Raw genomic sequence first — 20058 nt, 5'->3', positions numbered from 1 at the left:
ACCGTCCTGTCTGTATAATTAAGGTAGATTGAAACCAGAACATCACTAAACCAAGCAGATTACTGCTGGGCTGGTGTGTAAATGTGTGTTTGTGTGTGTGTGTGTGTGTGTGTGTGTGTGTAAACAGGTTTTACGTCAGAAGGAAGAAGCATCACCCAATCGGCGCTGGCTTCTCAGTGACCAATCAAAGCTCGCCTTACACAGTCGCCCTGGGAAAGACGGAGTTAGGCGTCTGGCTCCCGGCGCAGCGCGGCGGCTGCGGTCACCCGCCGGGTTGTGCGTCCCCGCGGCCGTGCTAATTGCGGGCTCGTTGCCGCACGAGCCGTTCCACCCCTCGCTGTGCTCGCCACCGTTCATGTGATGCACTCTCTTAACCAGGAAATTAAAGCGTTCTCCCGGAATAACCTCAGGAAGCAATGCACCAGGGTGACGACGCTAACTGGAAAGAAAATTATAGAAACGTGGAAAGATGCCCGAATGCAGGTGGTGGAGGAAGTGGAGCCGAGCGGAGGGGGTGGTTGTGGTTACGTGCAGGACCACAGCTTGGACCTGCAGGTTGGCGTTGTTAAGCCTTGGTTGCTTCTAGGTGAGTAAGCCAACTTGCAGCGGTGGTTGAGCTTTTAGCTCGATGGCTGTCTCTCCCCCCTCCGCACACCTCCCCGAAGCGTAACTGCCTGAACCACCAGCCCTCCTGCCGAGAAGTGAAAGGTTTCCTTCTTTGTATGTGAAACCTACAGTAACCAGCTGGAAACTCCCAGTGTACCTCTTAAGATAGGCCTGGAGCCTGAATAGCACCTAGGACTTGAATTTTTCGAATAACTTTTCCCCTACTTTTCTAATGCTGATCTTCTATTTCGTTGCATTAAAAAAAGCTACAGCCTTTTAAAAATTAAAAACTGGTTTTCTCAGGCAAGACAAGTGAAAGTGTTACAAGTGATTGACACACCGATCTAGTGGGTGCCTGCTTGGCTGTTTATTACAAACCACGTGCAGCGCAGGCTCCTATGGTCACTTCTCTGGGTGAGAGTTTCTGGAGTTTTAAGGAGATTTTTCTTTTCCTTTCTGTTGGCTTTAAGGCTTCTATTTTGTAGTTGTGTGTCTGATCGGCTAATCGCGAGTGTGCTTGCGTGTGTGTGTGTGTGTGTGTGTGTGTGTGTGTGTGTGTGTGTGTGTGTGTACTGGGGCTTGGGCTCAGGACCTGGGCCCTGTTCCTTAGCTTTTTTCGCTCAAGGCTAGTGCTCTTTCACTTGAACCACAGCTTCACTTCCTGCTTTTTGGTGGTTAATTGGAGATAAGAGTCTCATGAACTTTCTGCCTGGGCTGACTTCGAACCAAGATCCTTAGGCCTCAGCCTCCTAAGTAGCTAGAATTAAAGGTGTGAGCCACCAGCTCCTTGCTTCCCCTTTAAAATCTTAACATCTTGACTGGGCGCCGGTGGCTCACGCCTGTAATCCTAGCTACTCTGGAGGCTGAGATGGGGATCGCGGTTCAAAACTAGCCCCTGGCAGGAAAGTCTGTGAGACCCTTTATTTCCAATAAACTACTAGAAAACCGGAAATGGTGCTGTGGCTCAAGCGGTAGAGCACTCGTCTTGAGCTGAAGAGCGCAGGGACAGCGCCCAAGCCCAGAGTTCAAGCCCCACGACCGACCAAAAAAAAAAAAAATCTTAACACATAGCTGCAACATACAGCATCCATATAAAATTGCAAATAAGTTTATGTGTGTATCTGGAGCTTAGAACTGACTTGAACTGAATATTTCTAAGTATTATATTTTAACAAGCTGATTTTCTGAGGTCTGTTTTTATTCACCTTTCACTTATTTCCCTATACTGTTAATAGTTATTTAATTTCACTTTGTTCAGAAAAGCAGTAAATACATGTTATATTTTTCTTGACTCAAGAATATTAATTTTATCCACATAATCATATTTTGAAAGTCACTTTGAAAATGTGGTCGCCAGCTCTAATGTATCACTTTTTCTGTTAGGGATTTGTATCTGTGTGTGTGTTTAGTAAAAATTATCAAAGCATCTGATGTTGGTAAATATTTATCATAATGAAAGGGTTGGGTTAAAAAAAGAAAAATGAGGGCTGGGAAGGTGGCTCAGTGGTAGAGTGCTTGCCTTGCATGCTTGAGGCCTGGGTTTGATTCCTCAGCACCACATAAGCCAAAAGAAAAAAGCTGGAAGTGGCGCTGTGGCTCAAGTGGTAGAGCGCTAGCCTTGAGCTGAAGAGCTGAGGGACAGCACCCAGGCCCAGAGTTCAGGCCCCACGACCTGACCCCCCCCAAAAAAGAAAAATTATTCATTTAAGTCATGACTTTGGTTTTTGCTGCTTAAGGAAAGGGAAGAGATCAATCACTTAAGAGATGATGTGTGTGTTAAACTACTGAATTTAAATTAATTTTTTTGATTGAAGAGATTGAAGATTGTATTTATCATTTAAAATTTACAAAAATCACAGAAAACAGTATCACAAACAATTATGTATGCATGATCCAACTTTTAAAAATGAAGTATTTTAATAGGCCCACTTTTAAGTAAAGCTGAATTTAGTCTTAGTTAGCAACCTGCAAACATGGTGTTATTAAGATAATATTGGCTAAACTGCCCTTCCTGGCCTTTAGCTACAATATCATGAAATAAAACTAATGGCTGGGGGCTGGGAATGTAGCTTAGTAGTAGAGTGCTTACCTAGCATTCATGAAGCCATGGGTTTGATTCTTCAGTATCACATACACAGAAAAAGCCAGAAATGATTCTGTGGCTCAGTGGTAGACTGCTAGCCTTGAGCAAAAGAAGCTCAAGGAAAGTGCCCAGGCACTGAATTCAAGCCCCAGGACTGGCAAAACAAAACAAAAAACAAACAAAAAACCCAAAACCGAAAACTAATGGGTGACGTGGCTTACACCTGTAATCTTAGCTATTGAGAAGGCTGCGACCTGAGGACTATAATTTGACTCTAGCCTGGGTAGAAAGTAATAAGTAAATAAGTAAATAAAGCTGGCTCATTTTCTTAGATAAGAAAATGAGAAAAACATTAGGTGAGAAAAATATTATGAGACTGTCACCTAAATTAGGAAAGTAGAATGTTTAAAATCTTGAAATATATTGTCCTATTTTTTGAGTTGTGAACCTTGTGTTATTTAAGCTATTCTCTGAGGTGAGAATATGCTTATTAACTAGAGTTAGTTTTCAAGTGTAGGAGATCTGGAAAGGCAACTTCTACAGAAAAACACTGTAAAAATGGTACATGCAGCGTGGGTAGAATCATCCTGCAGATCTCAAAGCTACTGAGTGTTCCCAAACCAGTTGGTGCTGTCAGATTGTGGGTGTCTGACTTTCTCATTACTCTCTTTTCAGTTATAAAATAAAGAAGTGTCCATTATTAAAAATACAAATGAGAGCCAGGCACCCATGGCTCATGCCATAATCCTAGCTGTAGAGGTTGAGAGCTGAGGATCCCAGTTCAAAGCTATCCAGGTAGGAAAGTCTGTGATCCTTTTTTTTTTTTTTTTTTTGCCAATCCTGGGTCTTGTGAACTCAGGGCCAGGGCACTGTCCCTGAGCTTCTTTTGCACAAAGCTAGTACTCTACCACTTGAGCCACAGCCCACTTGTGGCTTTTTCTGTATATATGGTACTGAGAAATCAAACCCAGGGCTTCATGAATGCTAAGCAAGCATTTTACCACTAAATCACGTTCCTGTGATACTTTTATCTAATTAATCTTGAGGGGAAAAAAGCCCAGTAGTGGAGTTGTGGCTCCAGAGGCAGAGCATTAGACTTGAGCAAACAAACAAATAGTGCCCTAGCCCTAAGTTCAAAGTTATAGACAGACATAGAAACAACAGCAACAACCAGAAAAAAGTAAATTTAAGAAGAAAAAAATTACCTGAGACTCTACACCTTGTGTTCTGTATTCTTCCTGGCCATTCTTGAGGATATACATACTTTGGGCTTTTATAAAAATATAGAATGATGTTTTATAACTGACTTATGACTTAAAATATTAAGAACAAATATCTATACCATAAATATTTTTCTTATTTTTAATGGTTCTGAAGGCTGTATATATTTCATTATGTAATTTTACTGCTTTAAAAAATAACCTTTATTTAACATGTGAATTACAGAAAAATATATAAGCAAAAAGCAAAGTATTAAGCAGTTCAGTTGGACATGACTGTCTAGATCCTCCAGGTACACATACCAATATGTACTGCTTTTTATTTAATTCAGCTTCTACAGTAGGATTTGTGTGTGTGTGTGTGTGTGTGTGTGTGTGAGTGTGTGTGTGTGTGTGTGTGTGTGTGTGTGTGTGTGTGTGTGTGTGTGTGTATCAATCCTGGGACTTGAACTCAGAGCCTGGGTGCTGTCCCTGAGCATCTTTTGCTCAAGGCTAGTACTCTACCACTTGAGGCACAGCTCCACTTCTGGCTTATTTGGTTGTTTAATGCAGAAAAGAGTCTCATAGACTTTCCTGCCTTGGCTGCCTTCAAATCACAGTCCTCAGATCTCAGTCTCCTGAGTAGCTAGAATTAAAGGTATGACCCACTGCCACCCAGCTCTATTGGGGTTTTTAATTCCTTTTTGTTTGTTTTATTTCTGTTTGTTGTGATTCAAACAATAGTATGATGAAATCCCTATAGGTAATTATTACAACATCTCTAAGTTTTAAGATACATTCTTAGATGTGGAAAATCTAAAGCATGTCTGAAGAATATTACTAATACTTTATGAAGAATACTGCCAATCACTACGATGAAATATTCACAAGTTGTTGGATATACATACACACACATATTCAACAGAATTGTTGAATACATTAAATAAAAAGTGAGGTAATGAGATTTATTGATTTGATTTATTGATATGATTTATTTCTTTTAGGGTCACAAGATGCTGCTCATGATCTGGATATACTGAGAAAGTACAAGGTAAAAATCCTTTAAGTCTGGCCCTACCTTTAAGAACTATTTTAATTTTTATATTTACTTAGGGAAGTTCCTTTATATATATAATTATTTTTTTAAAAAAAGCGAGCTGGGCACCGGTGGCTCACACCTGTAATCCTAGTTTCTCAGAGGCTGAGATATGAGGATCGAGGTTTGAAGCCAGCCTGGGCAGAAAAGTCCCCTTGAGACTATTTTCTCCAATTAACCACTCAAAAATTGGAAGTGATGCTGTGGCTCAACTGGTAGAGCACTAGCCTTAAGCAAGCACAAAAAGGCTCAGAGACAGTACCCAGGCCCTGAGTTCAAGCCTCACAACCGACACACACACACACACACACACACACACACAAAGAGAGGAAAATAAAACAAAGAAAAAAAAAGCCATGGTCCATCTTTTAAAATCTGTTACTCTTTTGACTATTAAAAAGTAATTATATCTAATAAACATATGTGGATCTACATTCTTCCCAATCTGTTTGTGTAATCTCATAAATTTACTTGGAAGTGCATTTTTTTGACTCCACTTAAGTAATTCTTCTATGTAAGAGAGACTTTCATCTCTGCTTGCCAAAGATGTATCATGCCTTGAGTACCAATTCATATACCATTTCTTTTCTGATACTATTTCCTCCCATCCTTCTGCACACAGCTGATATGACTTATTCCTTATTTTCAGTATTTACACAAAAAGAAATTTTTGCTATCATTGTGTCAAGAAATATGTCAGGTTATGGAATTGCTATGGCTCGAATAGCATAAGAGAATCTTGTGCTCATAAAGTTTAGCTTCAAATTCAGATTTCTCCTGCCTTAGCCTCCTGTGCGCTAGAATAATAGATGTGGGCCACCACTTGGCTGGTGTTGCTCATTTTAATTTCAGATGCTGTAGACCATCAAAGTAGAGTTTAATGGACTATACTTGCATATAGAGACAGTGCAGGAAGAAGATATTTGTAGTAGTAAATTATAAACAGCAATTGAAATCATTTGGCCAGTGAAATCACTTTCAGAACTGTTTAATGCAAATAGAGAAGGCCTTTGTGGAAGACTATTAGAACTGGTAAATGGTGTGATACTGATCTATAAGGTATGATCAAGGAAGAAGAATCTAAAGGGTAAAAGAAAAGTTATGAAAGGTAATAGAAATGTCAAAACAGATCATGAATGCCAAAAGAGAAAATTTTATTTATTTTTATTTTTTATTTTTTAATTTTACTTTATTTGTGAACATACTGTACAGAGGGGTTACAAGATAATGCATACATGAGAAAATTTTAAGGGAAAGAGTTGTCAGTGTCACATGCTGGGAAGTTTAAGTATAAATAAAATTAAGTTATGTTAGCTTAAGGTTTCAAAAAATTAAGAACTAGAGAGATAACCTTTTGGATGTCTGAATAGCACCATGATGATTGGCAAGAACATTTTACCAAAGTTGACAAAAAGGGAGCTAAGAGGAAAGTAGTTGATCTGTTGTCTGAGAAAGGTTAGTATGATACGAAAACAACAGCATGTTCAATAAAAGGAATCAAGAAACCAGAATTGAATCTGATGCTTCAGGGGTTGACTAAGGTGCAGAATAGAATTTTATGTAGAAATTCAAGCTAATTCCTGAGCACGGCCAGGAAAAAACCTGACTGACTAATGTTCATGGAATAGACCATAACATGACCATGTGTACCACGATCAAAAAATATATGGCAGACTATGATTTAGGCTGAAAAAGAATGAGCTGATAGACATGAATCACCAATCCAAGAAACTATTTAAAATTTAGATCTTTCATCATGTCAAATAAAAGAGTCTTGCTTGTGAAGGAAAAAAAAAAACCTGAGAGAAGCTATAATTGTGGAATATGGGAGCATTTTGAGCATATTTTAAGGTTCATGTACAGGAAAGAATGGAACATAAAAAAGCAAGAATTAAGCTGGGAGCTGGTGGTTCACTCCTATAATCCTAGTTACTCAGGAGGCTGAGATCTGAGGATCTCTGTTCAAAGCCAGCCTGGGCAGGAAAGTTCATGAGACGCTTTAATTAACCACCAGAAAACCGGAAGTGCTGCTGTAGCTCTAGTGGTAAAGCACTCACCTTGAGCTGAAGAGCTTGGGACTTGAGTCCCATGACCGACCAAAAAAAAAAAAAAGCAAGAATTATAAATAGATGGAGATGCCAAGAAAGTAGGACTCAGTGTTATGCAAGCATAGGTACTAGAATGAGTATTTAAAAGGCTGCAGGAGCAGATGATTTCTTGTAATAAGAAGATAAAAAGAAGGAGTGTAGGTGTAGGTAAGTGTAGATTTGATGGGGAGAGGTATAGATTCTTATGTGATGGCTTCTCTTTTTACTATAAAGAAGTCAATTATGAAGAGATGGTAGAGTTGAAAGATTTTAGAAGACTGGGAAAGTTCGAAGGAACTGGCACAGAATGAAGGCCAGAGCCCGCTAGGAAAGATAGAGTTGCTAAGCCCTGATGCAAGTCCAGAGGGGTTTCTCTTATAATTTTTGGTAAGCATGAAATGCAGAACTGTATTGCTTTTCTCTAGCAATGCTTTGTATTCTGGGAATAAAATGAAATTTTGCTAGACAGGTGTAGGGGAAGTGGACTTTGGACTGAAAGAAAAAAAAACTTTAGTTTGTATTGAAGGTAAAATTTTATATAATAAAGAATTATTTTTCTAAGGAAAATAAATAGCCTGTAACCAATGAATTTACTAGTCTGATATATGTTATATATATATATATATATATATATATAACATATATCAGACTATATATATATATATATATGTGTACTTAATTTGTACTAGTCTGATATTTTTACTTGTCAGTTTTCTGATTTGTGTTTAAACTGATTTTGCTACCAACAATTACCACCTGACAATGAGAAATAATGGCCTAAATTAAATAAAGAATAGGAGGGTCACTGATTGCATTTTTTTCTATTGATACTATGATTTGAATTCTGGGTCTCAAGCTCTTGCTTGCTATTTTAGTTCAAGGCTGACAACCACTTGAGCCTCTCTTCCACTTCTGGTTTTTTGGTAGTTAGTTGGAGACAAGAGTCTTATGGACCTACCTGACAAGGCTGGCTTTGAACCTCCATCTTCAGACCTCAGCCTCCTGAACAGCTAGGATAATGGGTATAAGCCATTAACAACCTGCTTACAGTGGATTTCTTAAGAGGGTTCTCAAATACCAATATTTTAACAAAGGTAAAATAAATTTCAAAGTCTTGCTTCTACTAACAAATTAGTATTCCATAGGGTAAAATAACAAATAGAAGTTTTGTATTATCAAGTGGTTTATTTTTGTTTGTTTTTGTTTTTTAATTATCTCACCCTGCAAGGCACTGGTAGCTTACTTCTGTAATCCTAGCTACTTAGGAGACTGAGAGCTAGAGATTTGGCTCCAAGCTAGTCCAGGCAGGAAAACCCAAGAGACTCCTATCTCCAATTAACCACCAGGAAACAGGAAGTGGAGATGTGGATTAAAGTGGTAGAGTTCTAGTCTTAAGCAAAAAAGCTCAGGGACAGTGCCCAGAGCCAAGCTCCACAACCTAAAAAAAAAAAAAAAAAAATCACCTTTTAATGATCCAGTAGTTCAAACTCAGTTCTACCTAGTGATGTGAAACGAGAATGTGCTGTAAGCTCTTGTACACACAACCTTGTTAATCAAAGCTTGAGGAAACAAAACTAAACTGAGTTGCTGAGCAGAGGTTTCTAGAATAATTTAAGGATTCTGCAGAAATGCTGGGGCACATTTTAAAGCAATGCTTTAGAATTTTGATTAAGTATTGTAACTAGTAGGACTTCTCTTGTGGTGGTCTATTTCAGGAATTTAATTTTAACGTTTATAAATGGTAGTAATAGTTGGATTAGAATGAGGTGCTCCATGAGCACCTGGTGTCCACCTAATAAAGCACTTTGGAAAATAGAATACTAAATGTAACATAAAATGTTCAATAGTTGGAGCTGGGAAGGTGACTCAGTGGTAGAGCGCTTGCCTTACATGCATGAGGCCCTGGGTTCGATTCCTCAGCACCACATAAGCAAAAAGAAAAAAGCCGAAAGTGGCGCTGTGGCTCAAGTGGTAGAGCACTAGCCTTGAGCTGAAGAGCTGAGGGACAGCGCCCAGGCCCAGAGTTCAGGCCCCATGACTGGACCCAAAAAAATAAAATTAAAAAAAAATTTCAATATTATACAAAATAGCAAATTATTGAAAATACTCACCTGCCCTTCCATAAAGAACTTACTAAAGAGACAATAGTAAACCCATACTATGGAATACAGGGGGCAGGGTAGCCATGCCAGGGCCTGGGACTAGGGAATAGGAAGGCCATCCAGGAGAGCCCTTCTCTCCCATGTCCCTCACTATTCATCGACTCCATTCATCTCTTTGTGTATCAGGAATTGTTCACTTTCCCTGAGCACTTAATAGAAAAGGACTGTTTCAGAGTCCAAGTTTGTCATCTTAACTTTGACTCCTCTCTCTCTCTCTCTCTCTCTCTCTCTCTCTCTCTCTCTCTCTCTCTCTCTCTCTCTCGTCAGTTATGGGGCTTGAACTCAGCCTGGGCGCTGTCCCTCAGCTCTTCAGCTCAAACTGATAAGAGTTTCACGGTCTTTCCTGCCTTGGCTGGCTTTGAACCGCGATCCTCAGATCTCAGCCTCCTGAGTAGCTAGGATTACAGGCGTGAGCCACCGGTGTCCCGCTTGGCTCTTCTCTTAAATCTCCCAAGTCTAGTCAGCAGTGTAGCAAGGGTGAGAAGTAGATACTTTCAGAGCCTAAATGTGAGGGTAGTGAAGGGAAGAGAGGCAGGGCTAGACAGATATTGTAATATATGAAAATAATGAGAAGTATATGAAATATGGAGACTAGGTTATACCTCAGACTTATGCTAAGAAACAAATAGAATAAATACATTGAGTAATATTTTTATACCTATATTTATGATTTTCTGAACCATTTAGCTTTTGGCACCCTCTTCTCTCCTTTCTTTTCCTTTCCCTCCCTTCTCCCCTTCCTTTCCTTCCTTTTCTCTTCCTTCCCTTCCCCTCCATTCCTCTTTTTTTCCCCTCTCTCTTCCTCTTGAACTTTCAGGGCTTCATTAATGCTAGGTAATCACTGACCACTAAGCTATGCACATAGCACTGATTCTTCTTAATGATTTTGTTTGTTTGCTTTTGAGACAGAGTCTTGCTGTGTAGTCCACAGTCTAGAATGCCTGGGTTCAATTGTCATAACTGTCTCAACCACCCAAGTACCTGGGGCTACAGGTATCTATCTGTCACCCTGCCAGGTTACTTAATAGACTTCCCGTAAGTAACCTTTACAAGATAGGAAAGGAGCTCAAAACAGAGATGAAGTAAAATCTTCTTACCCTCTGCCAACCTCCCTGCTCAGCCAGATAAATTTATCAGAATCTTTGGAGCTGTGGCTCTGTGGCATTAATAGTTTCTAAAAGCTCATCAGATGATTCTTTGTTCAGCCACACTCAAGAACCATTTTACTAGTAAAGAATATGAAGGAGGGCTGGGAAGGTGGCTCAGTGGTAGAGCGCTTGCCTTGCATGCTCGAGGCCCTGGGTTCGATTCCTCAGCACCACATAAGCAAAAAGAAAAAAGCCGGAAGTGGCGCTGTGGCTCATAGTGGTAGAGCGCTAGCCTTGAGCTGAAGAGCTGAGGGACAGCGCCCAGGCCCAGAGTTCAGGCCCCACGACCGGACCCAAAAAAAAAAAAAAAAAAAAAAAAAAAAAAAAAGAATATGAAGGAAAATAGCAGAATAATCATTGTATCTGTCGTATACCACAGATACAAGTTTTTATATGGATATAATGCATAAGTTTTTATATGGATATTCACTGATTTATGTAACATGTATGTAAAGTGCTTTCTGCTTATAAAGTGCTTATAATTGTAACTTCCTGGAGTACCTAGTGAGGGAGACAATGTAAGTGGGAGAAGACTCTGTAAGTTGGGGGAGCAAGCATAGGGGCTATGAATGTACAGAGGGAAGACTGCTGGTAGGCGGCATTGTAGCCTGAGAAAGCTTCCAGGAGAAAATTTCAATCAAGGGAGTCATGTTGGAAATTTCTCCTTCTTTTTACAGATGCCAATATCACAGCTTCTTTTTATATAACCTAACTTAAGGGACTTTGAAAAAAATCATCTTTTTTTTCTTCTCTTTAAGGTGACTCATATTCTCAATGTTGCATATGGAATTGAAAATGCTTTCCTCAGTGAGTTTACATACAAGAACATTTCTATATTGGATTTGCCTGAGACCAATATCCTGTCTTATTTTCCAGAATGCTTTGAATTTATTGAACAAGCAAAAATGAAGGTAAGCTTCATTTTGATCCACAGTTCTTCAAAGGATTTTCTTTTGAAAGGATTGGTCAGCTAGCAATTTTTATTCTTAGTGATGAATTTAAGAAGAACCATTATGAAAATTTTCCTTCAAAAGTGTTCATAACTCCATCAATTCTTTCAGTTCTGTAATTGCTCTTTACTTACTGAGAAATTTACTTTTTTACATTAATTCAGCCTCTATTCTTATGCTTTACTGAAATAGATTAGGAGATAAGATTTCCAACTTGCTGAATTTCCCTATATAAATATGTATTTAGATTTCCTTTGAGGGCATGTAATCATTTTCCCTCTGAATAATTTGTAACATAACTATGGACCAGAGGGTAGAGACTGCTTTTTGTCTTGTCAATACTTTTATGATGATAGGGATTATTTATTAAGGAATTTGAAAATAATTTTTAAATTTGTAAGTCTCTCTGGGGACTAAACATCCATTGCTTTATTTTGATTGTATGAAAATGTTAACCAGAAGCTGTTCATTGGATTTTGTGTTTTAAGAAGACAAACAAAATATTTCAGGCTTGGTGTTGAAGCTATGTCAACACTGATGGGGCTTTTAAGCAGGCTGTTATCAATAATTAGGCTTTGAAATGGCATCATATTTACTTAGTAAATCTTACAAAATGTACATAAAATAGGTGGATGAGGGATGTAAAATCAGTAATAAAGAGAAATAATTCCCCTGGAACACCTAGCAAAGACAGGTTTTGAATCCAGTTTGAATTCTGATTTCATGGGTTAACTTCAACTTCCTTTCTTTCCCTTTTTTTCCTCTTTCTCCCTTTGGCCTAATATTAACCATTCTGTTATTTAATGAAAAATGTGATATGCTATAGTCAGATGTGATGGTGCACACCTCTAAGTCTCTCTCTCTCTATATATATATGTTTATATATCTATATGTTTATATAGATGGCAACATTGCAATGCACCAGAAAGTAGAGTTAGGCTTCTGAGTTAGTTTTTCCTCAAAGGAGATATACAGTATGCCTTAGGTGGTAAATATCATCTATATTCATACTAAAATTAGAAGGGATATACATGCTGCAAGTAAAATTGTATCTAAAAAAGAAGAGTGGGAAATTGAATAATTAATAAGTTTTGGAATTTAAAAATATTATAAATACAAAATTTTCCTTAGTTTGGAGCACTAGAGTAGTTATTAGCTTGGATTTCTTAGAGTGTCAAGGATTATGAACTGATGTTTAATTCAAAAGATCACCATCCCTAGGCAGTGACAGTAGTTAAGACAGCAAACTAAAGTAGGAGTCTCATAGCATTCTGTACATGACTACATCTACATCTACATTACTATATGTCTATGTGTTCATATGTGTTACTATATGCCTGCATATACATATACATCACTATATGTCTTCAGTGAAATGGAAATGGTGATTTGAAGTTTTGAGGCATCATATTTCATCACAGAAATGAACAACAGATTAATTTATTCTCTCATCAAATATTTTTGGAATACTTAATATGTGCCAAGAATTTGACTCAAAGATAGATAAGATACACTTTCTGCCCTCATCTCATTTGGAAAGAATCTTAGTACCAAAGCCAAAGTTAGTGGTACCAGGTTTTTTTTTTTTTTTTTTGATCGGTCGGTCGTGGGGCTTGAACTCTGGGCTTGGGCGCTGTCCTTGGGCTCTTCAGCTCAAGGCAAGCACTCTACGGCTTGAGCCACAGCGCCGTTTCCTGGTACCAGTAAACTCAAAGGTCTTCCAGGCAGAAGACACCAGCAAGCACAAAGGAAAAAGTTGCTTTATAAACTTTTTAAAATCACAATTTTGAGTTTGAGAAAGGGAATATAATGACAATTATTTTCTGGAAATATTTTCCAGAAATATTTTCTAGGAATAATAACATAAAAAATAGGTAAGTCAAAAGTCATAGAAGCCAGGTATAATGATGAATACCTGCAATCTCTCTCTCTCTCTCTCTCTCTTTCTCTTTTTCTCTCTCACCCACACACATGTAGAAACCAGTTGTTATACAAAGCAAGTAGCAAAGGAAAAGAAAATAATATTACAAGTTTCTCTGGAATATATGATTAACTTGTTTTGAGCTAATTGAAGTACATTTATAATTTCTAAGTTTCTATAATAAAAATTTTTCCCTTAAAAAAATTGTTATTATGGGCAGATGTTGGTGGCTCATACCTGTAATCCTAGCTACTCAGGATGCTGAGATCTGAGGATCATGGTTCAAAGCCAGCCTGGGCAGAAAACTCCCTGAGACTCTTATCTCAAATAAATCACTCAGAAAACTGGAAGTGGCACTGTGGCTCAAGTGATAGAGCACTCACCTTGAGCTGAAGAGCTGAGGGACAGTGCTCGAGCCCAGAGTTCAAACCCTACGACCAACAACAACAAAAATAAAAACAAAAAAAATGTTATTATGGGCCAGGTGCTAGTGCTCACACCTGTAATCCTAGCTACTCAGGAGGCTGAGATCTGAGGATCATGGTTCAAAGCCAGCCTGGGCAGGAAAGTCTGTGAGACTCTTATCTCCAATTAACTACCAGAAAACTATAAATGGTGTTGTGGCTCAACTGGTAGAGTGCTCGCCTTGAGCTGAAGAGCTCAGGGATAATGCACAGGCCCAGAATTTAAGCCCAATGTCTGACATAAATAAATAAATGGTTATTCTGAAGGTGAGATACAGAGGAGTTACAGTTACATAAGTCAGGTAATGAGTATATATATATATATATATATATATATATATATATATATATGTATATATATATATATATATTTTTTTTTTTTTTTTTTTGGGTCCGGTCGTGGGGCCTGAACTCTGGGCCTGGGCGCTGCCCCTCAGCTCTTCAGCTCAAGGCTAGCGCTCTACCACTTGAGCCACAGCGCCACTTCTGGCTTTTTTCTTTTTGCTTATGTGGTGCTGAGGAATCAAACCCAGGGCCTCAGGCATGCAAGGCAAGCGCTCTACCACTGAGCCACCTTCCCAGCCCCATGAGTATATTTCTTTTTGGACAATGTCATCCCTTTCATCACTCTCTTCCAATTTTTTCCTTCTGTCTCCACACACAAGTCGTATAGTTCATTTTCAATATAGTGTCTAGTTAGTTCCACTGCTGCATTTGTTCACCCTTTGTCCCTTCCCCCACTCTCCCAAAGACAGAAAAATGAACACATAAAATAAAATAAAAACAGCAACAAAGAAAAATCCCTACTGTTTCAATTTCCTGGATATAATAAAGTTCTTAAACCTCAGGTTTTTAAAATGAGCTGTTGTTGCAAAGTGAGGGAAGTTCAGGATGGATATAGAAACTGCTGTTTTGTTTTCCTTGTGCAGAAAAAGTTTGAAGGTGAATCATAAATATCTATTTGAAATAGTAAGATTTTCTTTTTTGATATAATTTTAATTATTAATTAACTTTGTTGTTAGTCATCTTTGAAAAGAGATACACTTGGCAGTTTGTTACAAGGGATCAAAGAAAAGAATTGTATAAACAGATACATAAATGTGAGAAAACTGCCTTGCAAACAGAAAATAAGCCAATGAATCATTTCAATGATATTGTGTGGTCCCTCCTCTCCTCCTCCTCCTCCTCCTCCTCCTCCTCCTCCTCCTCCTCCTCCTCCTCCTCCTCCTCCTCCTCCTCCTCCTCCTCCTCCTCCTCCCTTCCTCCCTCCCTCCCTCCCTCCCCCCCATTCTTTTCCTTTGTTGTTTGCAAAATGGAGTGAGAGAAATATCTCGTTCTGTGGAGGTGCTCCCAGTTCACCACATTTCATTTAGATCATTAACTTTTCAAAAGCCTGAGGCGGGCCAAGCTGTATCAGTGCCATCCCATCAGATCTGTCACATTCATTATTCATGCAATATTGCCCCATCAGCATTGGTCTGCACTGTGTCCCTTTTCAAGTGGAAAGTATTATTTTCAAGTTACCTGAAACGTTTTTCATTTATTCACCTTGTGCTGGTGTCTGATTACCTTTTCTACTTCATGTTTTCATGAGCTGTTCATGATCTAACCATTTTACTGAGTCATAAACAAATGTTTTTAAGATGCTAGCATCCAGAAAAGTAATCCAATGTGGGGAAAACATTCCTTACTGAGTTGTGTATATATGTATGTGGGTGTGTTGGTGTGGGTATGCCAGTAATAGGGCTTAAACTTGGGGCCTAAGTGCTGTCCCTTTTTCCCTTTTTTTTTTTTTCTCAAGGTCAGCACTACCACTTGAGCCATAGTTCTGCTGTTTTCCTTCCTTCCTTCCTTCCTTCCTTCCTTCCTTCCTTCCTTCCTTCCTTCCTTCCTTCCTTCCTTCCTTCCTTCCTTCCTTCCTTCCTCCCGCCCCTCCCTCTCCTCTCTTTCCTTTCTTCCTTCCTTATTTCTTCCTTCCTTCCTTCCTTCCTCTCTTTCCTTCCTTCCTTCCTTCCTTCCTTCCTTCCTTCCTTCTTTCCTTTTTTCTTTCTTTCTTTCTTTCTTTCTTTCTTTCTTTTCTTCTTTCTTTCTTTCTTTCTTTCTTTCTTTCCTTCCTTCCTTCCTTCCTTCCTTCCTTCCTTCCTTCCTTCCTTCCTTCCTTCCTTCCTTCCTTCCTTCCTTCCTTCCTTCCTTCCTTCCTTCCTTCCTTCCTTCCTTCCTTCCTTCCTTCCTTCCTTCCTTCCTTCCTTCCTTCCTTCCTTCCTTCCTTCCTTCCTTCCTTCCTTCCTTCCTTCCTTTCCTTTCTTTCCTTTCTTTCCTGGTTAATCGGAAAGCAGTCTCACATACTTTACTGCCTGGAATGGTGTTGAACCTTAATCCTCAGATCTCAGGTTTCTGAGTAGGCCAAATTGCAGGTGTTAGTCACCAATACCCAGCTCCTTGCTGATTTTTTTGGGGGGGGGGGCGTAGGGGGGGTTGGTCATTGAGCTCTCCAGCTCAAGGCGAGTGCTCTACTGCTTGAGCCACAGCGCCACTTCCTATTTTCTGGTGGCATATTGGAGATAAGAGTCTCATGGACTTGGGCTGGGAAGGTGGCTCAGTGGTAAAGCCCTTGCCTTGCATGCATGAGGCCCTGGGTTCGATTCTTCAGCACCACATAAGCAAAAAGAAAAAAGCCAGAAGTGGCGCTGTGGCTCAAGTGGTAGAGCGCTAGCCTTGAGCTGAAGAGCTGAGGGACAGTGCCCAGGCCCAGAGTTCAGGCCCCATGACCGGACCCCCGCCCCCCCCCCCCCAAAAAAAGTCTCATGGACTTTCCTGCCTGGGCTGGCTTTGAACCACGATCCTCAGTTCTCAGCCTCCTGAGTAGCTAGGATTACAGGTGTGAGCCACCAGTGCCCGGCTTTGCTGATTTTTATACATAGATGTCCAAGCCAGTGGCATTAATTTCCTCATGAAATTTCTGGCTTTCTGTTGTTTGTGATTATGTCTTATGTTTCCATTTGTATATTCCAGGTGGTTTTTCTCTTACTCATATACATGGGCTGTTGATATGCTTAATAGCAACTACAGTTTTTAAATTTTTTTTTTTTTTTTTTTTTTGGGTCCGGTAGTGGGGCCTGAACTCTGGGCCTGGGCACTGTCCTTCAGCTCTTCAGCTCAATGCTAGCGCTCTACCACTTGAGCCACAGCGCCACTTCCGGCTTTTTTCTTATGTGGTACTGAGGAATCAAACCCAGGGCCTCGACCATGCAAGGCAAGTGCTCTACCACTGAGCCACCTTCCCAGCCCCAGTTTTTATACTTTTATGTACACTTTACTAGATTACTTTTTTAGTTGTTTTGGTTGTGGGTCTTGAACTCTGGACCTGGGCGCTGTCCCTCAGCTCTTCAGCTCAAGGCTATCACTCTACCACTTGAGCCACAGTCACATTCAGCTTTTTCTGTTTATATTGCTGAGGAATCAAACCTAGGGCTTCACGCATGCAAGGCAAGCAATCTACCACCTTCCCAGCCCCATTACTTTTGTTTTATTAATTATACTGTTTTACAATTACAAATACATCGTCATAGCCTTTCAATCCTGAGAGGAAGCAGTGTTGGTTCTATTAATTAAAATTTTAAATTCATTAGTTGCAATTAGTTATATTTTGAAAATAAAGTAAGTCTAGACAAAATACAACATATGCTTCATAATTGTAAGTAGTACAAGATTATGCATAATTGATTTAATAATCTTACATTAATATTTCATAACTTTGCTTTTATTTCAGGATGGTGTGGTTCTTGTTCATTGTAATGCAGGAATTTCCAGGGCTGCCACAATTGTAATAGGCTTTCTGATGCATTCTGAAGAAATGTCCTTTCCTGGTGCATTTTCTTTGGTGAAAAATGCAAGGCCTTCCATCTGTCCAAATTCTGGCTTCATGGAGCAGCTTCGGACCTATCAAGAGGGCAAGGCAAGCAGTTTGTGTGCTGACACACCAGAATTGGGAAAGAGCAATAGCTCATGAGTTTCATTCTAACAGATGATGGACGAATGCAATTTCTGAATTGGTATTGTCAGCCATCTTTCCTCTTTTGGGGAGAGTAAACGAGTAACTTGCTTTTAATAAGTGGAAATGAGGGTCAATTTGTTCTGAATTAGTGTCTGAATACATTTGAAAAATTATACTGCTTTCTTTGTTACTATAATATTTGTGTGTTTCTTTGATGTTTATAGAAGAAAAAGGCTTACATTTCAAGGCTATATTACAGAAAGAATAAATCAGTTAATGAGGCCTTTTATCATTTTCTATCACAGCACCCAACTAAATAAAGCAAAAACCTTAAAGGGCTACTTGACTTCTATTTCTGAAAGAAGTAAATTTTTTGGTAAAGAATTTTAAAGTTAAAATATGAATACCTTCTTACAGGACACTATATTGAAAATGAACTTTACAATGTTGGGGTGGGGGGTCGGGAGGAATTGGGGATGTGGGGAGGAAATATACTTATTACCCTACTCATGTAACCCCTCTGTACAACAATTTTACAATAAAAATAAAAAAAATATGAATATCTTCCAACTCCCAGGAGTGTATCGGAATCTTAAGGTTTATTTAATATGTAGTGGTTACAGTGTTTAGAAAAGTTTTAAATCTTCTTATGAAAACATATGTACATTTTGATTTTTAAAATTGTTTCATTTATTTTTTATTTTGCAATGTTTACATAGAAGCTCTCTCATGTTACTGTGAACTTATTTGTCATATTCCTTTATGTTTTGGGCTTTTGTTCCTTGGGTGCTTAGCATTCTATTGTTGGATTTCATTTTTTTATTTTTTTGGTTTCCATAGGCCTGTGGGAAAATGTTTCATAAGGAAATACCATTTTTTTAGACATAATGATAGGAGTTTGCTATATTTAAAATAAGTCACTGGATGGAATTCAGTTTTTTAAAATTGAGGGCCCTGTGCAAGACAAGGATACAGATACAGTGTGTTTATTGTACTTCCCATGGAGATAACACTGTGGCTTACCTAATCATTTATTTTGTGTGATTTTGTGTGTGTGTGTGTGTGTGTGTGTGTGTGTGTGTGTGTGTGTGTGTGTGTGTGTGTGTGTGTGTGTGTGTGTGTGTGTGTGTGTGTGTGTGTGTGTGTGTGTGTGTGTGTGTGTGTGTGTGTGTGTGTGTGTGTGTGTGTGTGTTACCAGGGACTGAATGAATTCAGTGTCTTACTCTACCTCTTGAGCCATACTTCCAGTCTTTTTTTTTTTTCTCTTTCAGATAGAATCTCTTCCTTTGCCCAGGCTGCCTTTGAACCACTATCTCCTACCTTTTACTTCTGAGTAGCTGAGTTCACAAGTGTGCACCACTATGCCTGCCCTCATTATTTTTAGGAAACAAACATTTTCATTATGATATTTAATTATATATTATAAGTGAAAAACATATATATCACATATGAGTCTGTTCTGAGTGAGGTAAAAATATTTATGTAGTTTTTGTTTTCATCTTTTTGTTTTAAAAATAGATTTTCCATCCAGGCACCACTGACTCACCTCTGTAATCCTAGCTCCTTAGGAATCTTGAAATCTGGACTGTGGTTCAAAGTCATCCTCGGCAGGAAAGTCCATGAGAGTCTTATCTCTAAATAATCAACAAAAAGTTGGAAGTAGAGGTGTGGTGCAAGTGGCAAAGCACTAGCCTTGAGCTAAAAGATAAGGGACAGCTTATAGGCCCTGAGTTCAAGTCCTAGTACTAACACAAAAAGGAATTAAAAATCAATGAATAGATTTTCCTACCAGTTTTTAAAGGAAGAGCACCAGCCTTGAGCAGAAAAACCCAAGCAAAAGTGTGAGTCCCTGAGTTCAAGTAGAAGAACCTGCACACACACACACACACACACACACACACACACACACACACACACGGAAATAAAAAAATTCAACTAATTTTATTGTTATTCTAAAGGTAATGTACGGAGGAGTTACTGTTCCTTAAGGCAGATAATGAGTATATTTGTTTTTGGACAATGTTACCCCTTCCATTGCTGTCTCTGTTTTTTCCCTCCTGTCCCTGCCCACAAGTTGTATAGTTCATTTTCAACTGAGTACCACTGCTGCATTTGTTCATTCTTTGTCCCTCATTTCTGTGCCCTCTTCCCCCTCCCCTTACCAAAGACAGATAAATGAAGAAACAAGGCAAAAAGAGAAAAAGAGAAAAGAAAAACTGTCCCCATTTCCTGGAGTTCATTTCTTTTTTTATTTTTTATTTTTTATTTTTATTTTTGGGTCTGGTCGTGGGGCCTGAACTCTGGGCCTGGGCGCTGTCCCTCAGCTCTTCAGTTCAAGGCTAGCGCTC

General features: G+C 39.0%; 1 protein-coding gene and 1 long non-coding RNA gene across 2 annotated transcripts; one reads left to right on the top strand and one right to left on the bottom strand.

Annotated features, from left to right (window-relative positions):
- Window positions 1-222: 222 nt before the first annotated feature.
- Dusp19 (dual specificity phosphatase 19) lies at window positions 223-18049 on the top strand. Its single transcript, XM_070019572.1, has 4 exons — window positions 223-586; window positions 4893-4939; window positions 11140-11292; window positions 17486-18049. The coding sequence occupies exons 1-4, from the start codon at window positions 361-363 to the stop codon at window positions 17723-17725; spliced, it is 666 nt and encodes a 221-aa protein (XP_069875673.1). The 5' UTR covers window positions 223-360; the 3' UTR covers window positions 17726-18049.
- LOC138825175 (uncharacterized) lies at window positions 17455-19426 on the bottom strand. The gene is made up of 2 exons (XR_011371365.1): window positions 19257-19426; window positions 17455-17655 (listed from the first exon to the last, which is right to left on the bottom strand). It is a non-coding gene; the product is annotated as an uncharacterized lncRNA (long non-coding RNA).
- Window positions 19427-20058: the final 632 nt, after the last annotated feature.

The sequence above is a fragment of the Dipodomys merriami genome, unplaced genomic scaffold (assembly GCF_024711535.1).
Source record: "Dipodomys merriami isolate MVZ:Mamm:240054 unplaced genomic scaffold, mDipMer1.0.p SCAF_1, whole genome shotgun sequence".
NCBI classification, from domain to species: domain Eukaryota; kingdom Metazoa; phylum Chordata; class Mammalia; order Rodentia; family Heteromyidae; genus Dipodomys; species Dipodomys merriami.
Note: the sequence above shows the minus strand (reverse complement) of the source record. Positions and strands in the feature narration are given on the sequence as shown.

What these genes read in the sequence shown, in the direction of transcription:
- Dusp19 (XM_070019572.1), top strand. Translation starts at nt 361, where the DNA reads ATGCACTCTCTTAACCAGGAAATTAAAGCGTTCTCCCGGAATAACCTC. An exon ending in TAAGCCTTGGTTGCTTCTAG is followed by an intron (nt 587 to 4,892) that starts GTGAGTAAGCCA and finishes TATTTCTTTTAG; the next exon opens with GGTCACAAGATGCTGCTCAT. An exon ending in TTGAACAAGCAAAAATGAAG is followed by an intron (nt 11,293 to 17,485) that starts GTAAGCTTCATT and finishes CTTTTATTTCAG; the next exon opens with GATGGTGTGGTTCTTGTTCA.